This window comes from Schistocerca nitens, chromosome 1 (genome assembly GCF_023898315.1).
Source record: "Schistocerca nitens isolate TAMUIC-IGC-003100 chromosome 1, iqSchNite1.1, whole genome shotgun sequence".
NCBI classification, from domain to species: domain Eukaryota; kingdom Metazoa; phylum Arthropoda; class Insecta; order Orthoptera; family Acrididae; genus Schistocerca; species Schistocerca nitens.
This window is the reverse complement of record NC_064614.1, coordinates 1,007,575,354-1,007,599,017: the sequence shown is the minus strand read 5'-3', so window position 1 is coordinate 1,007,599,017 and position 23,664 is coordinate 1,007,575,354. Positions and strand designations below refer to the sequence as shown.

Below are 23,664 nucleotides of genomic sequence, written 5' to 3'. Positions count from 1 at the left end.
GCAACTCCACCTTTGGCCCTTTCTCCAGTCAGGTCATCTTTGCGATATAACGTATAACCCCTTAGTACAGGAGCATCAGATGGTTTTAAATGCGTTTCCTGTAAACACAAGCACAGGGGGCGTTGCCGTGCTAGGAGGTTCAGTTCCTCCACATGTGCCCGGAATCCATTCATGTTCCACTGTATAATGGCAGCCATCACACAGGGTGGAGCAGTTGACACACTTGGGAGGAGAGGAGCAACCAACTCCCTCATGGGCAGCTTTACCACAATTCCCGCAAGTGGCTTCCCCTCTACAGCCGAGAGTAGTGTGCCCAAAGTGTTGGCATTTAAAACACCGCATGGGGTTGGGGAAATAAGGCCGTACACTGAGACGTAGGAAACCTGCCTTCACACGCTCTGGCAATTTGGTGCTGTTAAATGTAAGGATAAATGAGTCAGTCTTTATGAGAGTACCATCCACTCGTTTCATAACGTGTTGCACGTCGACAATTCCTTCCCGGGACCATTCAGCCTTCAGTTCGTCTTGGGGAATATCAACGAGATCTCTGCAAGTCACAGCACCCTTGCTGTAGTTCAAGGTGTTGTGAAATTCAGTCTCTATCGCAAACTCCCCAAGAAATTGTGCTTTCTGAAGGTTCTGGACTTGCTGGAAACTAGATGTTTCAACCAACAAGGTTCCATTTCGCAAGCGCTTGACAGATTTTAAGGTGCCAGCAATGCCTTCTAAGCCTTTCTTTATATAAAATGGTGAAACTTTATCAAAACTCCCCTCCTTTCTTTTAATTAAGAGAAACACATTCTCTGAAGCAGTTTGCATTCTGTTACTAGTAACTGAATCAGGAGGACTGGCTACACGAGCCCTCTTGTTGGATTGGGTGTTAGAACCCACCAGCGGTCCACCCTTTCCGCTGGCAGGAGAAGAATAAAAGTTCGAGGGTTCCATCTCGGTCCCACGAGCAGCTAGGGAACTAGAAGTCCACCTAGACAGAGCCCCGCATGCCTAGGTAAGCCTTATACAACTGAGGTGCGGCAGGTTCCCCAGAGGTTGCCCGCTAATGACTGTTCCACCTCAACAAGCCATGCATCTCATCAGCGCGCAGCACACCTTGAGATTGAGGGGTTGTTTATAGAGGTTTATCCCATCCTCACGATCCGGGCGGTCAAGCCAAGATCCCCACTCCCTGAGACACACAACATTCCACCGCCATGCCGCATGGTGGTCGCTGAAGTATGCCCAGAGCTTATGGTGACAGAGGACTGGCAGCGCTTACCAGTCCCCAGCTCAGGAACGTACCCAGCAAATGAATGCTGAGCCCCTGGGGGCTTGAGACAGGGATTAGTGATCATGATGTTGTCACTACGACTATGGTTATGAAAGTTAAAAAGTTGGTCAAGAAGGCTAGGAGAGCATTCTTACTAGAAAGAGCAGATAAGCAGTTGTTAGCATCCCACTTATTAAATGAATTTACTTCATTTACTTCCAGTACGATGGACAGGGAAGAATTATGGGCAAATTTTAAACACACTGTAAATCACACATTGGACAAGTATGTGCCAAAAAAGTGGGTTACGGACGGAAAAGACCCACCATGGTTTAACAGCACAATTCGAAGAATGCTCAGGAAGCAAAGACAGTTGCACTCGCGGTACAAGAAAGATCGGGAGAATGAGAACAGGCAAAAGTTAGTAGAGATTCATGCTGCTGTAAAAAGAGCAATGCGCAAAGCATACAACCACTACCACTATCATACCCTAGCAAAAGATCTTGCTGAAAACCCAAGGAAATTCTGGTCTTACGTAGAATCGGTAAGTGGGTCGAAGGATTTCATCCAGTCACTCACTAATCAGTCTGGCCTGGCAACAGAAGACAGCAAAACGAAAGCTGAAATTTTAAATTTAGCATTTGAGAAATCTTTCACGCAGGAGGATCGTACAAACATGCCGCCGTTCGAGTATTGTACAGATTCCCGTATGGAGGACATAGTGATAGACATCTCTGGGGTTGTGAAGCAGCTGAAAGGGTTGAAAACAAATAAATCGCCAGGTCCTGATGGGATTCCAATTCAGTTTTACAGAGAGTAATCTACTGCATTGGCTCCTTACTTAACTTGCATTTATCGCGAATCGCTTGCCCAATGTAAAGTCCCGAGTGACTGGAAAAAAGCGCAGGTGACGCCTGTATATAAGAAGGGTAGAAGGACGGATCCTCAAAATTACAGACCAATATCCTTAACATCGGTTTGTTGCAGGATTCTCGAACATATTCTCAGTTTGAATATAATGAATATCCTTGAGACAGAGAAGTTGCTGTTCATGCATCAGCACAGCTTTAGAAAGCATCGCTCCTGCGGAACGCAAATCGCCCTTTTTTCTTATGATATCTTGCGAACCACAGATGATGGGTATCAGACGGATGCCATATTCCTAGACTTCCGAAAAGCGTTTGACTCGGTGCCCCACTGCAGACTCCTAACTAAGGAATGAGCGTATGGGATTGGTTCCCAAATATGTGAGTGGCTCGAAGACTTATTAAGTAATAGAAACCAATACGTTGTCCTCAATGGTGAGTGTTAGTTGGAGGTGAGGGTATCATCTGGAGTGCCCCAGGGAAGTGTGGTAGGTCCGCTGTTGTTTTGTATCTACATAAATGATCTTTTGGATAGGGTGGATAGCAATGTGCGGCTGTTTGCTGATGATGAGCTAACTATAAATATAGATAAATGTAAATTAATGCAGATGAATAGGAAAAAGAATCCCGTAATGTCTGAATACTCCATTGGTAGCGTAGCGCTTGACACAGTCACGTCGATTAAATACTTGGGCATAGCACTGCAGAGCGATATGAAGTGGGACAAGCATGTAATGGCAGTTGTGGCGAAGGTGGATAGTCGTCTTTCCCGGTTCGTTGGTAGAATATTGGGAAAATGTGGTTCATCTGTAAAGGAGACTGCTTATAAAACACTAATACGACCTATTCTTGAGTACTGCTCGAGCGTTTGGGATCCCTATCAGGTCGGATTGAGGGAGGATATAGAAGCAATTCAGAGGCGGGCTGCTAGATTTGTTACTGGTAAGTTTGATCATCACGCGAGTGTTACGGAAATGCTTCAGGAACTCAGGTAGGAGGCTCTAGAGGAAAGGAGGCGTTCTTTTCGTGAATTGCTACTGAGGAAATTTAGAGAACCAGCATTTGAGGCTGACTGCAGTACAATTTTACTGCTGCCTACTTATATTTCGTGGAAAGACCACAAAGATAAGATAAGAGAGATCAGGGCTTGTACAGAGGCATATAGGCAGTCATTTTCCCCCCGTTCTGTTTGGGAGTGGAACAGGGAGAGAAGATACTAGTTATGGTATGAGGTACCCTCCGCGATGCACCATATGGTGGATTGCAGAGTATTTATGTAGATGTAGATTCAATAACAAGCTCAGGTGTGGTACTCAGTCAAATACTTTCCTGAAGCCAAGAAAAACTGTGTCTACCTGATAATTTTAATTTATGGTTTTCTGGATAGCATATGAGAAAAGCACACATCAGGTTTTGCATGACTGATGTTTGTGAAATCCATGCTTGTCTGCATGGAGAAGATATTTCTGTTCAAGATAAATCATATCTCTATCCTTATTACAGTATTAAATTAGAAAAACCTTTATTAGATACACTCAGTACACAAATGATCTTTTAATTCCTTTCATCTCATGCTGTATATACTTTATGGAGTTACAAAAAGGAACAATAACATAATTATGTTTATAAAAGGATATGATCCCAACGTAAAGTTTCTTAAGGCTTTGACTTTAAGAAATTCGCTGAAATGGGATAACTTTTGCTTCACATGGTTTGCAACAGTCAACAGCAGTTCTTTCCCTTGGTGCATCAGAGATGTATCCCAGCATGTAAGTTGCAGCATTTCCTTCAATACATCCATGAAGCTTGCTGTACTTGATTCTATTCTAAGTATACACTCACTGTCTTGAGTTTTTATATATTCAATGTATTTTTTCCTTAGGAAGTCCCATTTACTGGTAAGCTTTTTGTAGCTAATTTCTATTTCATGCTTTGAGGAGCGTAGTTTTTTATATCCTTCCAAAATTTTCTTTATACTGGAATCTAAATTATCAAAAGAATGTCTCAGTTCATCTATATCCTTCTGCAGCTGCACATTTTGCAGTTCGTTTATGGCCCCAAAGGCTTCACACAGGCCAGAAGCAACTGAAGCACCATGTGTCTGAAAAAAGGCATAAGTATAGTATAGAAGAATGTATAACAAATGTAAAGTAAACTAACTATCATTATTCATGTACAAGCAACAATAAATACAAATTACTGCTTGTTATTACTGAAAATGCTGTTTTTCAGTCCTTTTAAGTGATAATAGAGCATACCAAATGCCTTCACCAAACAATGTATACTTTATGCAATAAATGTTGTTATCATTAGATATTACTGTAGTCAATGGAAGTATTACACCAAAGCTACTGTCTATGATGACATCATTTTGACCCTCTCCGATTTTTCCATGGTACGGTCTACAAAATCCCATGTGTGTGTGTGTGTGTGTGTGTGTGTGTGTGTGTGTGTGTGTGTGCGCGTTCAGAAATTCATTAAATTCATAGAGAGATGTATGGGATGGCTATTACTAACTATCAGGAAAAACAAATCCTAGTAAAGCAAACAGGCAAGCTCAAAAATAAAGATGGCAGGTCTATTCCTAATTTTGGAAAACACATGTTCCTCCACAGCACAAAGGAAATAATTAATGGAAGAGGCAGTTATTCTGAAGCCAGGAGGAAAGGTGAGTCATGACCTGCCTATTTAATTAATATTTACAAACCATTAAGATGAGAAAGACTTGTATCAACATGTCCAATCAAGTTAATGATTCCGTTTTTCTGTACAATATACTGACAAATGACCCAATCATCTTTTACAAGTGTTGATTTTAGATGTGCATAGTATCTCAACTCCAAAAACCTAGCCATCACAATACTATGCAGAACATAAATGTTAACCCAGCTGGACATCTGGAGATGTGTGTTCTATGATCTCCCCGGCATATCCTCATAAACCATGTTATGATGAATTGATTTGTACATCACAAAAGATCTTTAAAGTAAGAATAGGAGACATATTAACCATCATTGACAATTTTCACATGTTTGCGAAAACAGTAAAAAAATTGTAACATCTGTTTCTTCATTTATTTATCTACACTTGATTTCCAAGACATGTTAAGAGTAGACAGAAGAGATTTTCAAGAGGGCCACAGAGAAAGAGCGAGAAAGAGAAAGTGAGAGAGAGAGAGAGAGAGAGAATCGCAGATATTTGTCATGCACAAACTGTGTATAGTGTTCTAACACAATATATTTTTAAAGAAGGGAAACTCCAGCCTAGAATATCAACAATTATTTTTAAATGTACATAAACATAAGTATTTATTTTTGTCAGTAACATAAAAATATGACGTTCCACTGTGAATTTCAGAAAATGTCTTGTGTTTTTTGAAAATCCAAAAGACATGCCATAGATTTCGTTTCGTAAATGACAAATTGTGAACAATCTTATCAAATAATCTTAGTGTGATAAATTGTCATTTCCTTTTACATTCAAGTAACCACTATTTCATTCCGCTGTCATAAAGAGCGCCAAAAGAATAGTATGCATGTTATCTTTTTTGTTGACAGGCCTTCATTCTCCACACTAGTAGTTATAAAACTAATATAGGTTACATATTGTCTTTTGCAACTGTGACAAAAGTCTTATTTATATCATACGCAATTCAGATCTTTTGTTTCCTACCTCATTCCTAATGCTTTTTCACATATAGGTGCTCAATTTTTATAACACTTCACTTTCCTGACATTGGATATATTTTTGTTTTACACAACATGAAAACAAAGATATAGCCAGTGTCAGTAATGTACAATGTTCTAAAAATTGAGCACCTGTGTATGGAAGAAAATTAGGAATGAAGTAGGAAGCAAAAAATCTGACCACTGAAGATGCTCTGAAATAAAGTGAAATGCATATTGTCTAATTATGATTTTATTACAGTCATAAAAGACTGTTACTTGTGGAATGTGATGTACTATTTCCGTTTATTTTCATCAGCGAAAGTTACTGAACCTTTAACAAATATTACACATTCCCACCTACTTACAAATCTGAATATAATAAAGTTTCATTTGCCAGAACATTCATTCTAAATCTTTCGAATGTAAGCTAAAATTGTGACAGCAATCATAAGTTAATGAGTAGCAGAACTTACTATTATTCTTTTCATAAATGATTTGCTAGGTGTAGTGCACCAAAGAGGCCACTGAGAAAGTCGAGAAACCATTCCTAGAAATACAGAGTAAGCAATGAGAAGATTTTGATAGCAAACTGGAAGGTGAATTCTGTGCCAGACACAACTGAAGGAAGGAGGAAAGCTATTACCAAGATTGTCGACAGGGGAGGAAGGTGGCTGGAAAATGATAACTGGTAGAAATGCTGGGAGAAAGAGGAAACAGGCAATGGTTGCATACATGAAAAACAAATTTTGATGGCGACCAGTACAAAACAGTTTCTCCAACATGAAGCAGTAATATGCACTTTGATGAGCTTTTAATATCAGGCTGGAGATGGCACTGATAATGGCTGACTTAGAGCAAGTTGTGCTGTCTTAGAGCAAGTTGTGCTGTCACAGTCAGGCCTGCCAGTAGTCACAGTTTCACAAGACAGGGCCAATACCTTAACAAAACAGAGAAGGTATTTTGAGCTGAATAGCAACAGCAAAGAAAAAAGAGTTTCAGGCCACAAATAGTCAAATATCTGTTATCATGAGGAAACCTATGCCTGTTTAGGATAAATTGTGAAAGTAAGTTCTACTCTTTAAAAAAATGTCTCTAACACTCCAAAATTTTCTCAAGTTTGTCTACAATAAATAGATTCCAACACAGCAAATGCAAGCTTACAAAGAATCAAAAGGAAAAAGTCATAAAAATGTAACTTTAAAATTCACATAAATCTAACAAATCTTCATCATAACATGCAGAAAAAAAGTATATCAACTGCAAGTTTACTTTCAGTCTTTAATAGCACAGCAGTGTGCATCCCACAACAATGCTGCAGATGGACAAAAATTCAGCATACAATATTATCTTTCTACAAAAAGATCACCTGTTATTGTAGAAACTCCTTACATGGTCGAGGAATATGCATTTGTATGAGAACCTCCGCCCCCCCTGCCCCCCCCCCCCCCCATCCAACAATGATTGTGGTATCCAGATATATAAATTCTAGAGATGACATCAGCACTATTGTCATAAATATTCTTCACAGTTCTGGCATGTCGTAACTGGTCAACAGCACATCAAAGGTAAATAAAACTTCACATCAATAATCATGTACACACTTATAAATAGACAGGGAACATTGTGATTTGTCTGTAACAGATCTTGAACTTTCAGATAATTTCTGCAAAACAATAAAAGTAACAGTTGGTTTTGGGAAATTCCACCAAATTTCATGCCTAACACTGAGGTTTTACAAATTTTAAGACGCAGATTCGTACTGATAATCTAGAACTGGACTAAGTGTAAGTAAAAAACAATGTAAATGCAAAACTCTCTAAAATGGAATTCTGATTAATTCACAAATATACACATCAGTAACAATGTTCAGTTTAAAAAGCCAGATAACACACATTAGAAAGTTCTGTCAGACCCTTAAATATTAGACTGGTACACAAGTTCGTAGAATTTTTCTACAAGTTTAATAAAACAACAGATACACATAACAGAGACTTAAGTCATCACTAATATATTCTTTTTCACTATTTACAACAGTCTGCCAATAGTAGGGTAACTTTTCGATTCTGTGACTGTAGGAATCACATGGTTTTGAGGTGAAAAAGTCATTGAGCCATGTTCCGAGCACAGTTTCATCCAGAAAGGAAGTTCCTTGGAGGTTGTTCAATAGACAGCAGAAAACGTGAAACTCTGAGGCCACAAGATTAGATTAATAATGCTGGTGCAGATTGATTTCCCAAACCAACTCCTGTATAGTGTTTTTTGCCAGTCTAGCAGAATGTGGGTGGGTGTTACCATGGAGTAGGATCACTTTTTGGAGTCTTCCTTGTAGTCGTTCTTGGACTGCATCTGCAAGACATCTCAGTCATTGACAATAAATGTCAGTAGTGATGGTTACACCTTAGGGAAGAAATTAATAGTACATCATCACTGTTCCACCAGATGCATAACCACACTTGCCCCAAGTTTCCCCAACTGAAATTTCCTAATATTTCCCTATATCCAGACAAGTTTTAGCATTTTTCCCTGATAAATTTTGAGATCTCAAGGTAAAGTAAAAATATAAGTTGACAAAAAATGTTAGATGGAGAAAGCAAACCAAATGGTGTATGTGTTTCATTAAGACCACTGTTGTTATTTTATTTCAATAAAACAAACTACATTTGCTGACAAAAATACACATTTCCTTGGAGTCGCAAGACAGATTTAAAATACCTTTACTGATTTCAGAAAGAACCTCGGAAAACGTAGGTGTCTTGAAAGAAGTGTATAAGGCAGGGAAGAGTTGTGTAAGCCAACACTATAGGTGACCACCAATAAAATGTTGGTTCTACTACATCCGTTATTGTCAGTTATCACCCACTGTGTTATGTCTATTATTTTACAGGTATTGCGTGATTTTTCTTTCAAGAAATATCTGTGCATACAAACTGCCAGCGACTGCCACAATTTTCTTCTTCTTATCATCCATACTTTCTATTATATAAACTACTTTTGAGGTGCCAAAATGTACTATAATAAATAAAATGTCTATAAAATGCCACACTGTAAAACTACTTGCGGTGAGACAGTTGCAATTCCTGAAATCCATCACCTGTGGCTTCTGGCCTGCCACGGAGCACCCAGTCCCAGGTCCATGGAAAAATCACAAAAATCCACTGCATTACGCCACACACAAATAGATCCAGCCTGCAGGCATATCAGTGAGACTAGATCCAATGGGCAGGGCTTGGACATTAGTGGGAAACAATGGATTTCGATTGGCAGAAATGGCCTGCAGTTTTGGCCCATCATGGGAGTCCACTCGTGTAGCCAGCTAATCACGTGTCACAGACACCATGTTGATGAAAAGAGACTACAGTGATCAATTCATGCAACTGATAACTCGCCCTGATACTCTGAGAATCAGGTACAAATAAGGATAGGTAACAATTCACCAAAAAGAATATTGCTGAGCCGCAGACAGGCATGTAGAAAAGACAACTACACTCTCACAACTAAATTTTCAGCCATAGCCTTTGTCAGAAAATGAGAGCACATACACAATCACGCAATCTCTCAGACACAACTCACGCACACCTGACCGACATCTCCGACCACTGCGTCGACAGCCTCTGAGAATCAGAGCCAAACAAACCACTGCCTCTCATCTGCAGCTGCTAGGCTAGTGACACGAAGTGGTGGCAGCACTGACTGCAAGCTGAGAGGAGTGGTAGGAAGGGGAGAAGCAGTAAGAATGGGGGAGTAGGGAAGCGGCACCCAGCCGGCGATGGTGCACGATATCTCGTAAACAAACCATTTCATCTGCTGAGACAAAAGCGAGATTTTTCCAGTGTTTTTTTCAAATTTCCCTGATATTTCCCTGACACGTTTGAACTTCCCTGATTTCCAGAACTTGTGGCAACCATGATAACATTTTCTTTTGTGGGTGCGTCAGGTCATTGTACCGGGAGATGCTGTGTTGTTTTGGCTCAATCATTCGACCTCTTATCATCACCAGTCATGATACAGAACAGGAATGGTTGGTATGGTTCATGAGCCAATTGATGACAAAAAAGCAGAGATGGACATATGGGCAGCCATTGATTTTTGTGATTTTGGCTTAGAGCACACAGTACAACTTTCCTCACTGGATGCAAATTTTGCACAATGGTGGAATGATCACAGTTCATCACATTTCCCAGTTCTTCAGTACACTGATGTGGAGCATTGTGGATTAATGCATTTAAACAAGATCTTCTTGAATGTGGAGAGTCACTAATGTCAAAACTATCCTCTTTAAAATGAGAAAACCATTTTCCTCGCCATGCTCTCTCCAATGGCATTATCCCCATACATGGGACAAATGTTTCTGGCTACCTCCACTGCTTTTGCCCCTTTACTGAACTCAAATGGAAGAACATGTCAGAAATGTTCCTATTTCTTCACTTGGCACTCCATTTTCTAGTGTCCACATCTTCATCCACTGGCTACAAATGATAAAACGGAAAAAAGTAAACTCAAATAGCAACAGGGAACTTAAATAAAGAATGACAATTGATAAAAAAAAAAATCACACACAGCAAGTGGAGCATACCCTCAAGCAAAACAAACATACTATGAATTTGTGCACCAACCTAATATTTAGGCACCAAAAAACGAAAGGAGCCATTCTGAGACACAGTCCCCAATTTTTAATCATGTTAAAGATTGCAAACAATTCATAAAAAATAAAATAAAATAAATTTAATGTTGAAAATAAAAGCAAAGCTGTCAGGATGGCATAAAGCAGGAAAGACAAACAGATATATAAAAGTTTAAAGCCTGAAGATAATTTACAACAATTAATAACGAATATGAGGCATAGAAATGTGTAAACAAGTATTTTTCCAGTACTGTAGAGAAATTAAAATTATAATACTGACAAATGCATGTATTTATCAAACAAAATAATAATAATAATAATAATAATACACAAAGCAATCACTCATATAAATACATCAGCTACACCACTGCAATTTCATAACCACTTCTACAACCCTTTGGATCACATAACATCAACAGATACGAAGAAAGTAAATTGGAAAAAGAAAACACTACATCGCAAGCACCCGTATCATCTAACACAGCCACACATCGATCAAGACGCATCCAACACATGGCTAAGAAAAGGCAATATATACAGTGAGACAGAAGGATTCATGATTGCAATACAGGATCAAACAATAAACACCAGATATTACATCAAGCATATTATTAAAGATCCCAATACCACAACAGATAAATGCAGACTTTGCAAACAACAAACAGAAACAGTAGATCACGTCACAAGCGGATGTACAATACTAGCAAATACAGAGTACCCCAGAAGACATGACAATGTAGCAAAAATAATACATCAATAGCTTGCCTTACAACATAAACTTATAAAACAACACGTTCCCACATACAAGTATGCACCACAAAATGTACTGGAGAATGATGAATACAAATTATACTGGAACAGAACCATTATAACAGATAAAACAACACCACATAACAAACCTGACATCATACTCACCAATAAAAAGAAGAAATTAACACAACTAATCGAAATATCCATACCCAATACAACAAATATACAAAAGAAAACATGAGAAAAAATTGAAAAATACATCCAACTGGCTGAGGAAGTCAAGGACATGTGGCATCAGGATAAAGTTGACATTATACCAATTATACTATCAACTACAGGAGTCATACCACACAATATCCACCAGTACATCAACGCAATACAGCCACATCCAAACTTAAATATACAACTACAGAAATCTGTAATTATTGATACATGTTCAATTACCCGAAAGTTCCTAAATGCAATATAACATATACCATACAGTTAAAAGGAAGTCACGCTTGATCAAGGTCCACGTCACTTTCCATTTTTAACCAGACTAACGTCTGAGACAGGAAAAAGATAAAAATAATAATAATAATAATAATAATAATAATAATAAAACAACATCACATAACAAACCTGACATCATACTCACCAATAAAAAGAAGAAATCAACACAACTAATCGAAATATCCATACCCAATACAACAAATATACAGAAGAAAACAGGAGAAAAAATTGAAAAATACATCCAACTGGCTGAGGAAGTCAAGGACATGTGGCATCAGGATAAAGTCGACATTATACCAATTATACTATCAACTACAGGAGTCATCCCACACAATATCCACCAGCACATCAACGCAATACAGCTACATCCAAACTTATAAATACAACTACAGAAATCTGTAATTATTGATACATGTTGAATTACCCGAAAGTTCCTAAATGCAATGTAACATATACCGTACAGTTAAAAGGAAGTCACGCTTAATCAAGGTCCACGTCACTTTCCATTTTCAACCAGACCTAAGGTCTGAGAAAGGAAAGAAGATAATAATAATAATAATAATAATGGAATAAGTACAGTGGCAGTGTCACCCAACATGGAGAAATGAAGCAGAGTATCATGAAAACAGAAAAACAAGAAAAGGCAGTATGTATAAATAAAGACCAATCAGATAAGATAATAAACTGTCCTTCACTCCAAGACGAGAGAGAACAATACAAACATCTATCTGTGGTGCCATCATTCTCAAAAGTAACGAACACATCTAATGAAGGGTTTCACAGCTAGTGTTTATCTCTGTGAAGACATTCTTTTTATGGGAATTAAGCCATATTCGAAAGTATGTTTCTACGCAAAAAAAATTCATCTCTTCAACAGAAGACATCCTTAGAGATAAAGATTTACTGATACTTAATTTTCAAATTTAAAGTCCTTTTGCTAGACGAAGCTGCTGGACTGTTTATTAATAACCATGCAATGGTCTAGTTGTGATGTTATTTGCCCACTGCAAAAATTGTGGAATCACACCAATGTGTGTTCTTTAACTTGTACAGCAGAAGAGTTGTCACAGTTTGCTGCACTTAACAATAAAGCTCACAACTTGTCTAGTTACAGTCGTGCCCCCTCTTCTCTTAAAGCTGTTTTTGTGCTACTTAATTCCTATGGGCTCTGTGTACAGCCTAGTATAGTAATGACTGGACCTTGATAATATTTTAGGGTGAAAAAACCAAATTTCATAGCTCCTGGTCCCAGTGCATGATCTACTAATGCCAATTTATCAAATTTGCCCAGACGACAACTGAACTGACAACAATTGAAATTGTGTTATTTAAGACAGATGTTTATGCTTTTTTGTAAGTTTCTAGAAAACTTTTCTTCTAGCTGATTCTATTTTGCCAGAAGTTCCACACCTTTTCATGATTTAGTGTTTGCTTAATTTTTCATCAGAGTAACCACTTCTTCTGAAACAAATTCTTAAGGGATGGAGCTCTTCCTCCAAGTGGCTTACAGTTTCTTCAGGCCTGATCTACCAGTGTCTTTATTACTCCTCTTTTGTGCTTGGGATGAAGATTGGAATTTTTGTCAAGGTACCTATCTACCCATATGAGTGGGCTTTCTGTAGACTTCTATGTACTTTTACATCTAAAAATAAATCTGACCTCTTTTCCCACTGTGAACATATTACACTGCCTGACAAAAAAGTGAAGTACCCAGAAGGAGAAGAGGAAACAAAATGAAACTTCACCATTTGGGAGGGTACGTGATGCTATGTCATCAATAATGAAATTGAGTAAAATTCACAAAGAACTTCGCATTATGAGCTCACTTATCAGTATGACGATGCACCCATCTGGCCTGGATGCGTGTAGTGATTCAGTTGAGAAGGGTATTACAAAGCAGTTGTAGTCTCTCCTGACAAAATCTGGTAACTGGTCCTCGATATCCTTGATACTGACACTGGGATGGATTTAACATCTGAGCTCGTCCCACACATTACTGTATGTCTGAGATAGAGCTGGGAACCTTACTGGCCATGGGAGTACCCCAACAGGAAGTGTTGGGGAGTGAGTACCAGGTCATTAGCATTGTAAAGCCTAGTGCAGGGTTGGCTCAGGTGACTCACAGCATAGGAGAGCTATGTAGGAATTTTACAAAGGAGGATCAGGTAGTGATAGTGGGTGGAGCAGGGAACAGTCTTGATAGGAACAAGGAATATCATGTAGGTGGTGACCTGGGAAAGACGGCTACTCAAACTGGTGGCGCTAATGTGCATTTCGTGCAACTGTTTCAGCATCATGTTAGGCCTCATCTTAATGCGGCTGTTAGGCGCGTTAATGTGGGGCTGGGGAGGGCACTGATGGCGGAGGGCTTGGATCACATCTCATTGGTGCCAGTTGGGTCTATCAGTAGATTGGGTTTCACTAGGCATGGCCTGCACCTCAATAGGTATGGGAAGGGGAGGCTGGCAAAGCTTATAGGTGACAGTGTAGTGGATGGTGGTGGGATCACTCGTGGAAAAATTCCTATAGTAGTTGGTGTTAGAGCTGCACCTTTCTTAGATTGAAGTCAGCTGACAGGTATACTTGCTTAAAGGAAGTCCCTCTAAATAAGGGATCACCTTCAGGGGATGTCATGTTTCCAAGTAGAGAAGGAATTAGCATATTTCAGCAAAATATAAGAGGTATTAGAGATAAAATTAGTGAACTGCTTATAGATTGAAATTATTGGACGTCAGAGAACCACTTAAATAAGACAGTTCAGAGGCTTCCTTTACCAGGATACAGATTAGCTGGTTGTTTTTCAAGGAGTTCCTTGTGTGGTGGGAGAGTGGCTAAGTACGTAAAAAAAAAAAAAAAAAAAAAAAAAAAAAAAAAAAAAAAAAAAAAACACAGTATTCCATTTGAGTCCATAGATGTATCACAGCCCAGCACTGGACAGATATTTGAATGTTGTACAGAGGCAGTTGAATTTAGTGAAGCTAAACTAAGTGTTGTTGTTTATAGGTCCCCTAACTCTGACTTCAGAGCATTTCTGCTCAAGCTAGAAAGGGTTCTCGATTCACTTTGAAGGAAGTACCAGAAATTAGTTATATGTGGTGACTTCAGTATAAATTTTGTACATGATGGTGCAAGAAAAAGGATGTTGGTAGATCTCCTAAATTCATATGATCTGATGCAGAATGTTTTTTTAAACTAGGGTGCATGGGAACAGTAGCACAGCCACAGACAATATTTTTACTCATTCTTCATTACTAAATGGGCAATCTGTTAGTAAAAGGGTGAATGGCCTTTCAAACCATGGTGCACAAATTTTAACACTAAAAGGCTTTTGTAGTCAAACAAATGTCACATATAGTTCCAAACTATGTAGGAAAGTTAATCCAACAGCAATAGAGAGTTTTTTAGACCTTGTCAAGCAAGAAGAGTGGCAGGATGTTTATAGTGCTGATAGCATAGATGATAAATATAATGCTTTCCTAAACACATTTCTCACACTCGTTGAGAGTTGCTTTCCATTAGAATATTCTAAATGGCTTCCTAGCAGTAGTAGGCAGCCCGAGTGGCTGACTAGTGGGATAAGAATATCATGTAGAACAAAGCAGGAATTATATCAAAATGTTAGAAGTAGTCACAATCAAGCTACAGTAATCCTTTACAAACAGTACTGTAAGGTGCTTAAAAATGTTATTAGGAAGGCAAAGAGTATGTGGTATGCAAATAGAATAGCTAATTCACATAATAAAATTAAAACCATATGGTCAGTTGTGAAGGAAGTGTCTGGTCAGCAGCACAAGGTTGGCGACGTTAAGTCAGTTTGTAGTAAAATTATTTCTGTTACTGATAAATCAGATATATGTACACTATTTAACAATCATTTTCTGAGAATTGCTGGTGAATTAAATAAAAACTTAGTTTCTACAGGGAATCATATAATTTTCTTGGCAAATGCCTTTCCGAGATTGATGTCTGAAATACTCCTCTGTGATTCAGACAAGGGGGAGATTGAGTCAACAATTAAATCACTGAAGACTAAGGACTATCATGGTTATGATTGAGTGCCTAACAAAATATTGAAGTGCTGTGCTGCGCACATGTTAGCTCTGTATTTGGCCGTATTTGTAATTTCTCCTTTAGGAATGGTCAGTTTCCTGAACATTAAAGCACTCAGTAGTAAGGCTGCTTTATAAAAAGGGAGAAAGGGATAATGTGGATAATTTTAGACCTATTTCTATGCCATCAGTGTTTGCTACAGTTATTGAAAAGGCTGTGTACGGAAGGATAACTGATCATTTTATATCACACAATTTGCTACCAAATGAAAGTTCAGATTTAGAAGTCGTAGTGGATGGGTTAAACAAAAGGTTTCGAATGATAGGCATATTTTTTGATTTAACTAAGGCATTTGATTGTGTTGATCACAAAATATTGCTCCCGAAGTTGGACCATTACGGACTTATTCACCTCTTACTTTAGCAACAGACAGCAAAAGGTCATTATTCATTATGTTGAGAATGGCTATGATGTGGGATCTGAGCAGAGTACGGTCAAGTGGGGGTGCCTCAGGGATCAGTATTGGGGCCACTCCTGTTCCTTATTTATGTAAATGATATGCCCTCTAGTATTACGAGTAACTCTAAAATATTTCTATTTGCTGATGACACTAGCTTGGTAGTAAAAGGATGTTGTATGCAACATTGGTTCAGTTTCAAATAGTGCAGTTCATGACATAACTTCATGGCTCGTAGAAAATAAACTAACGCTACATCACAGTAAGACTCAGTTTTTACAATTTCTAACACACAATTGAACAAAACCTGATGTTTTAATTTCACAGAATTGGTACAAGATTAGTGAAACTGAACAGTTCAAATATCTAGGTGTTCAGATCGATAGTAAACTGTCGTGGAAAGCCCATGTTCAGGATCTTGTTTAAAGACTTAATGCTGCAATTTTTACTATTTGAACGATATCTGAAGTGAGTGGTCGTTCGACACGAAAATTAGTGTACTTTGCTTATTTTCATTCGCTTATGTTGTATGGTATTACATTTTGGGGCAACTCTTCCCATTCTAAAAGGATATTTTTGTCTCAGAAATGGGCAGTTCAGGCAATAAGTGGTGTAAGTTCACAAACCTCTTGTCAACCCCTGTTCATGAGTCTAGGTATTTTGACATTGCCCCCCCCCCCCCTCTCTCTCCCTCTCTCTCTCTCTCTCTCTCTCTCTCTCAATATCAGCTTATTCCCAAGAATAAGCAGCTTTCACTCAGTTAATACTCGGCAGAAATCAAACCTGCATTTGGATCAGATTTCCTTAAGTCTGGTGCAGAAAGGTATGCAGTATACTGCTGCATCCATTTTCAATACGCTACCACTTGAATTCAAAAATCTTAGCAGTAATCCACGTGCTCCAAATCGAAACAAGAGTTTCCTCATGGGTCATTCCTTCTATGTCAGCTTGTTGAAAAATGTCACCACAATACCGTCACCTGAGAGGTAACACACGAGGACACTGGATGTTCGTGATATACCACTGCATTGTCACAGTGACCTGAAGTTGTACCTTGTGGCTCTCCACAATATTATGATAGGACTAACACTACTGTGCCTCTCCAAAACATTGGAACAATGGGATCTCTCCCCAGATCAACACCACACTCACTGACGATGGTCATCTGGGTAGTGCAGCAGCAGTCTATCTTCCTTCTCACAGCACCCCTCCAAACACAGGTGTTTGTGTTTTGGTGTTAATGGCAACCTATGCTTGGGACAGTAATTCCCTAGTCCAGCTGCTGGTAGTTTCCGACCAATGGTGCACTATGTCACAGAATGTTAGGAGGTGTCCATTACATGTTCTCAAATGGCAGGTGCAGATGTGAAAGGATTACAGTGTTCTTGGTGCATAGTACACTGTTTCTCCCTTGAGGATGATGCTGCATATTTATAAAATGCAATGGCTGAAAGGCAAAGAACAGAATCCATGACCAAACAAGTTTTTTTAGAACACACCCAGAGTGCAAAGGAGATGCCACAGGGAGGGTGTTGCTTTAGGCATCAGTGGGAATTGTTATGTGGATTCGTGAGGTATCATGTGAAGAATTTGCAAGGCGGGGTAAGTTGTTGTTGGGGATGATATATGGGCACACACGAGGCCCAAAATGTGGCGGCAGGAAGTGCCAAGGGAAATGGCTATGTGGCCTTACCCATAGTATAAAGATGGGTGGCACTGCTGCCCAAAGGGGAGTTCAGTTAAGAAAGCTGTCCAAGAGGGACACTGAGCATGTCAGGCCTGCGGCCTGTACTTGCAGTATTTGCTCTAGCTCTGCTCGCAATCATAATAAGCCACATACCTCCCCCGTCCAAGGGAATTTTACAATCAGGAATAGTGTACCTTCATTTGTACTTTCAGTCAAGCCATTTATTTACTTTTTACTCAAACGAGCATTAAAGACTCTTGTTGTTCATGTCTTACCTTTTATTTGTATATTTCTTGACCAAATTACAAGGGCCGTTCAGAAAGTAACCTCCGGTTGATTTAAAAAAATACACCAAGTTAAATAAAAATATTTTAATATATACATCTTACAACTACATCTTTGCACTATTTTTCTACATAGTCTCCATAGCGATTGAGGCACCTATCGTATCTCTTCACAAGCTTTGAAATTCCTTCTGCATAAAAATCACCCGCTTGTGCCTGGAGCCAGCCTGTGACCGCATCTTTGAGCTCTTCGTCGTCATCAAACCGCTGTGACCCGAGCCATTTCTTCAAATGCATGAAGAGGTGATAATCACTTGGCGCCAGGTCTGGGCTGTAAGGTGGATGGTTGATAACGTCCCACTTGAAGGACTCAAGAAGGGCCGTTGTTCTGCGAGCAGAGTGAGGACGGGCGTTATCGTGCAAAAAAACGATACCGGAAGTCAGCATACCACGGCGTTTGTTCTGTATTGCCCGTTGTAACTTTTTTATTGTTTCACAGTACACGTCTTGATTAATGGTCGTACCACATTCCATGAATTCAACCAACAACACCCCTTTGGCATCCCAAAACACCGTTGCCATCAGTTTTCTGACAGAAAAATCTTGCGAGGCTTTTCTTGGTTTGGTAGGCGAATTTGAATATGCCCACATCTTTGATTGTTCTTTTGTCTCAGGGTTCACGTACTTAATCCAGGTTTCGTCACCGGTCACGATTCTGTTTAACAATGGTTCTCCTTTGTCCTCATAACGTGACAGAAAGTGTAATGCAGAGGCCATTCTTTGAGTTTTGTGGTGGTCGGTAAGAATTTTGGGCACCCATCGTGCACAGAACTTACGGTAACCCAATCTTGCTGTCACTATCTCGTACAAGAGTGTCTTAGAAATCTGTGGAAAACCAGTAGACAACTCCGACATTGAGAAACGTCGATTTTCACGAACTTTTGCATCAACTGTCTGAACGAGTTCGTCAGTCACCAATGATGGTCTACCACTCCTCTCTTCATCATGAACGTTTTCTCGTCCACTTTTAAATAAACGTACCCATTCACGGACAACTCCTTCACTCATAACTCTTGGTCCGTACACGGCACAAAGCTCACGATGAATAGCTGCTGCAGAATATCCTTTGGCTGTAAAAAACCTTATGACAGCACGCACTTCACATTTGGCGGGGTTTTCTATTGCAGCACACATTTCAAACTGCCACAAAAACTAAACTAGCGCAGGTACGACGTTCACTCGACCACGGCTTGATGCCGACTGACCTGTTGAGTGCGTGAACGCACAGATGGCGTCGCTACTCCCCCCACAACCCGCACTGTGACCAATCGGAGGTTACTTTCTGAACCGCCCTCGTACATAACTCCTTAAAAACATTCAGTAAGCGAGCTCCACATCAGCTAACCAGACAGACTTCCCACAATCATGAAGCATCTAGACCACTCGTTGGATGCAACATAAAATATTTTTTAGTGTCAGATGTGAGTATGGTCATGGATTATTGTGTGATAGTTTTTGCACCACGAGTTACAGGAATAGGTCACCTCCTTTTGGAATATCGAATCTACTCAATCTGAGATCGCATAAAACAGCAGAATGGGTAACCATTTTTGCATTACTTGACCAACCAGTACACAGGTCAACAACAGAGCCAGCAGACAGAAAAGTAAAATAGTGTTCCTCTTCCCCTCTTGAGAAGAAGATAGCAACCACAGAAGAAAGAACAAGAGGCCTAGACTAGCCCAGCAGACATATGGCACTTGGGGACAGAGTGGTTACCCTAGAGGGCAACCAGGGGTGGTGCAGCCTCAGCAGCTGCAGACGGACAGTGGCCAGAGTCAAGGTGGATTAAACGGAAGGCAGGTGGCCAGGAAGGCGGCCAGGAGAAGCCAACAGTGGCGAAAGTCACAAATAGCGCACTGAGATGGTGCAGTGGCACCAGCAGTTGCAGACGGTGGTGTTAAGGTTGTAGACAATGGCATGAAGACACGCAACAGCAGCAGCAGGCAGCACGAGGTCCCAGATGATGCAGAGTTGGTGCGGCAGCTGTGGTGGCCGCGCAGGCGAGGCACAAGGTCTTGGACAGAGTGCAAGACATCAGAATGCACACATTAGCAGCAGTAGCGGCAGCACTGCGGGTGGACAGTGGTGCTAGGGCAATGCTTCATAGCAGATGGTGCACAACATAATAGGGCTCAATGTTGGATACAATGTAGCACCACTACAAGAAAGCTGTTAGAGATACCATGTGAGAATCTGAGTTAGAAGACAGTCTTACGCTCATTTGGAAGTTAAGAAGAGCAATGTTTATCCATGGCATTTGCGATGACAGGATAAAGATCATAGTGCTTGCGTGCAGTGGGCAACTAACATTAGCAGAGGCTATGGAGATCATTCTGCCACAGGAGAGCGCGATAGCCTCAGCCAAGCCAGAGGAGAGCATGATAGCCCCAGTCAAGTCAGAGGAGAGTGCAATAGCCTCAGCCAGAGAAAAGATGATTGCCTGAGACTGCAGTGCAGTGCCGTGAAACATAAAGAAGGCTACGAGGTGCTTCATATGAGGGAAGCCAAGTCACATTGGGCAAGTTTGTTGCAGAGATAAAAAAAAAAAAATGAAAAATAGGGCCATTTGTGTCAGAAAATAGTAAGGAAATGGACCAATCACAGGTAGTGAGGCATTCACTACATAACTTGCCATGTCATAGGAGGCCAATGTGTGCGGCCTATGCCCATAATATGTTTTAAATGCAAATCAATTGGTCATTATGCAAGAGACTGCCCAGAGAGCACTTTCCATGCATAGAATGTATGTAGGACAAGTAAAATCCATGAAAACTAAGTAAGGGCGTGAGAAGTCAGTCACCTTACATCCTGCCTGGAAAGATATTAACAGTCTACTGTGAAAACAAAATACCCAAAAGAACAAACACCATACCTATATAACATATGCACCTGACAGATAGGGTTTGTAGAACTGGAGTGTCAAGAAAGCACTAATCATCACCTGAGGTATCTCTAGTTTGGGGAAGAAATTTGAGAAACTGCATAAAGTGTAACCCAGCCAAACATATCAGGAGTTGTGCACACAAGAGAAAACTGTGCCACAGATAACAAAGTTTCAGTCATCACCTGAACTGTACTATGAGGACATGTGAAACTTTACATTGTAACTCAGAAAGGAGTGAGTTATTTTCCTTTGATGGAACTGAAACAGAAATTTGAGGACACAGATGTTCACATGAGGCAAGCAGTCTGATATTGTATAGATGGGTTGGTATTACTGAATATGAGTGCAGCACAGTACAAAAGTTCAGAACTTGTGATAACGTGGCATATAGGGAAAACTGAAAAAGCACATGGTCTAATTGGACAACTGGCATGACATGAATCATGTACAAAGTGAAGAATCTTAAACATTGTGGATGAGCTCAATAAGATTTTGTTTGGAACACTAGATGAAGTTGACACTACATACTTCAAGGTAAAGACAGATGTTTTGGAAGGTGAACAGAAACAGCTATTCAGATTTTCAAAGGAGCAGGTGACCATAGTTAAAGCACTACTGACTAGTTTTAATCAAATGGCAAGCTCCGTAGCAAAAAAAAGATGAGATTATCCCACATGGAATGAAACAATTGAACTGGCACATAGTAGAATATGAGAATAGTACTGACAAAAGATTGCGAAGAGCAATAACTTTATTGCTATTAAAGCACAGCTAATACAACTCATGGGCATATTCAACGAGCTGTGGCGGGAATACAATATGTTAATATCAGTGATAGTCAAAGCTCAGAAAGGCTTTCTGGAGCCACATCTGATCAATCCAGTTCATATTGTGAAGTATCTAGAACTGCTAAAAGAAAACATCAAGGATAAGGGTTCCCTGTTGCCCTAACAATCGATAGCAGTTACCAATGGATCAGAATTATTAATCTAGATGTTTTTACTGCTGGAAACATCATAAGTTACACTTAAATATCCCACTAGTTGAGGACAGTGTGTACAGCCTCCGTTAAATGAAAAGTGGGCAGAATGAGGCATCTATTTACATTTATTGCCCCAGAGAAACGCTACCGCTCACTGATGATGTGAAGTGTCATTATACAAAGTAAAGTAACGAGCAGTTACTGATACATAACTGTCAATTTTGTCCGGAGTCGAATGAGACAGGCAAAAATATTGATGTGTGGCTCCAGGACAGAGGCGAGTATAAAGTTTTGAAGTGAGACTTGATGGACAATAAGACAGCTGTAGTGAACTGAAGGCACATGTTGTGTACACTCCCACACACGGGGCAGCGCGAGAACAGAGTGCGGCCACTCTCGACAGAATCATATCTAGCACATCGAAGAAGTCTGTTGGTACAGAGTTCATGGCTGTAGCACTGGGTTGATCCCAAGTTGTGATAAAGGCTGTGATCTGGCTTGGCATATGCCATGCCTGTGAACTTCGGTGAGCATTCCCGGGCTTTGAATCCCTTGACTTTCACTGAGCTCACTGTAGCCTTGCTCTGCATTTGAGGTTTAAATCTGTTTTGCACTGTGAAGAGGAGGGAAGTGCAAAGCTAAGTGTGTGCACTGTTTTCCCATGTTTAACCTGAAATTTTGAAAGTCACTGATGTGACTCAGAGTTTCTATGTTAAATGCAGTTGTCTACAGTGTGTCTTTTGTTAAGGTAGCCTTGTGGCAAATGGACAATGAAAATCGTGTTGAATTTAAATGCATTTTTTGTCTGTTATAGTGCTCTCTGTGATTCTCCCACAACTGAAATTATGATGTACAGTGTGGGGAAGCATCAGTAATTGGAAAAGGTGATATAAAATGGAGCTGATTGAAAGTTGTGAGTACCATGTGTGAGTAATGCTTGGTTAATTTTAGGTTACATTTCTTGTAAAGACTGGATTTAATTGTTTTTTGTACTGGTCAGTTATGCCCATCTGTGCCTAAGCAAAATCATGCCTGTTATTGTGTAAGTAAGATGACTGCTGGGCAGTAATGGTTACTTGTTTACTGTTATGGTGTTTTCCTTTAAATATTTAATATAATTGTTTCTTTAGCTGGTCAATTATGGGTGTCATTGCCTAAGAACTAGTTGCTTATTTGTATACTAACACTGCCAATTGTTCTTGGGAGTTCCCTCAGAAAATCGTGCCTTGCATCATAAGTAAGTTAGCTCCTGGGTAGTAAAGATCACATGTTTAATGCTGTGTTATTTCCTTTAAATATTTAATCTAACTATTTAATTTGCCAGTCAGGCTGCTTACTTAATGCTATGAGGTCCTATCAATGTTTAGTTATCTGTTTCACTGGTCAGTCATGACCGTTTTCGCTACAGAATTCTAACAAAATAATTTGTAAAATTATGTGGAATTTGAATTGGAGTTAATGCACTTGAGTTCTTTGAAAAGAGTAATTGTCTAAAAATTTATTGGAGTCAAGAAACTTAACATAAGACATTTAACTGAACTGTCTTTCCTAACACAAGTGCTCTAATTGTACTCTTCTTTGGAATTAGCTATCCAG

The 23,664-nt window shown here is 39.7% G+C and overlaps 1 protein-coding gene across 1 annotated transcript in view; it reads right to left on the bottom strand.

The window, feature by feature from the left end:
* LOC126195517 (Hermansky-Pudlak syndrome 1 protein homolog) overlaps positions 1-23,664 on the bottom strand; it is a 171,539-nt gene that overhangs the window by 65,528 nt on the left and 82,347 nt on the right. The window contains exon 6 of the mRNA XM_049934147.1: positions 3,769-4,231. Within this exon, the coding sequence (XP_049790104.1) occupies positions 3,769-4,231 (463 nt within the window). The remainder of the gene's footprint in view (positions 1-3,768; positions 4,232-23,664) is intronic.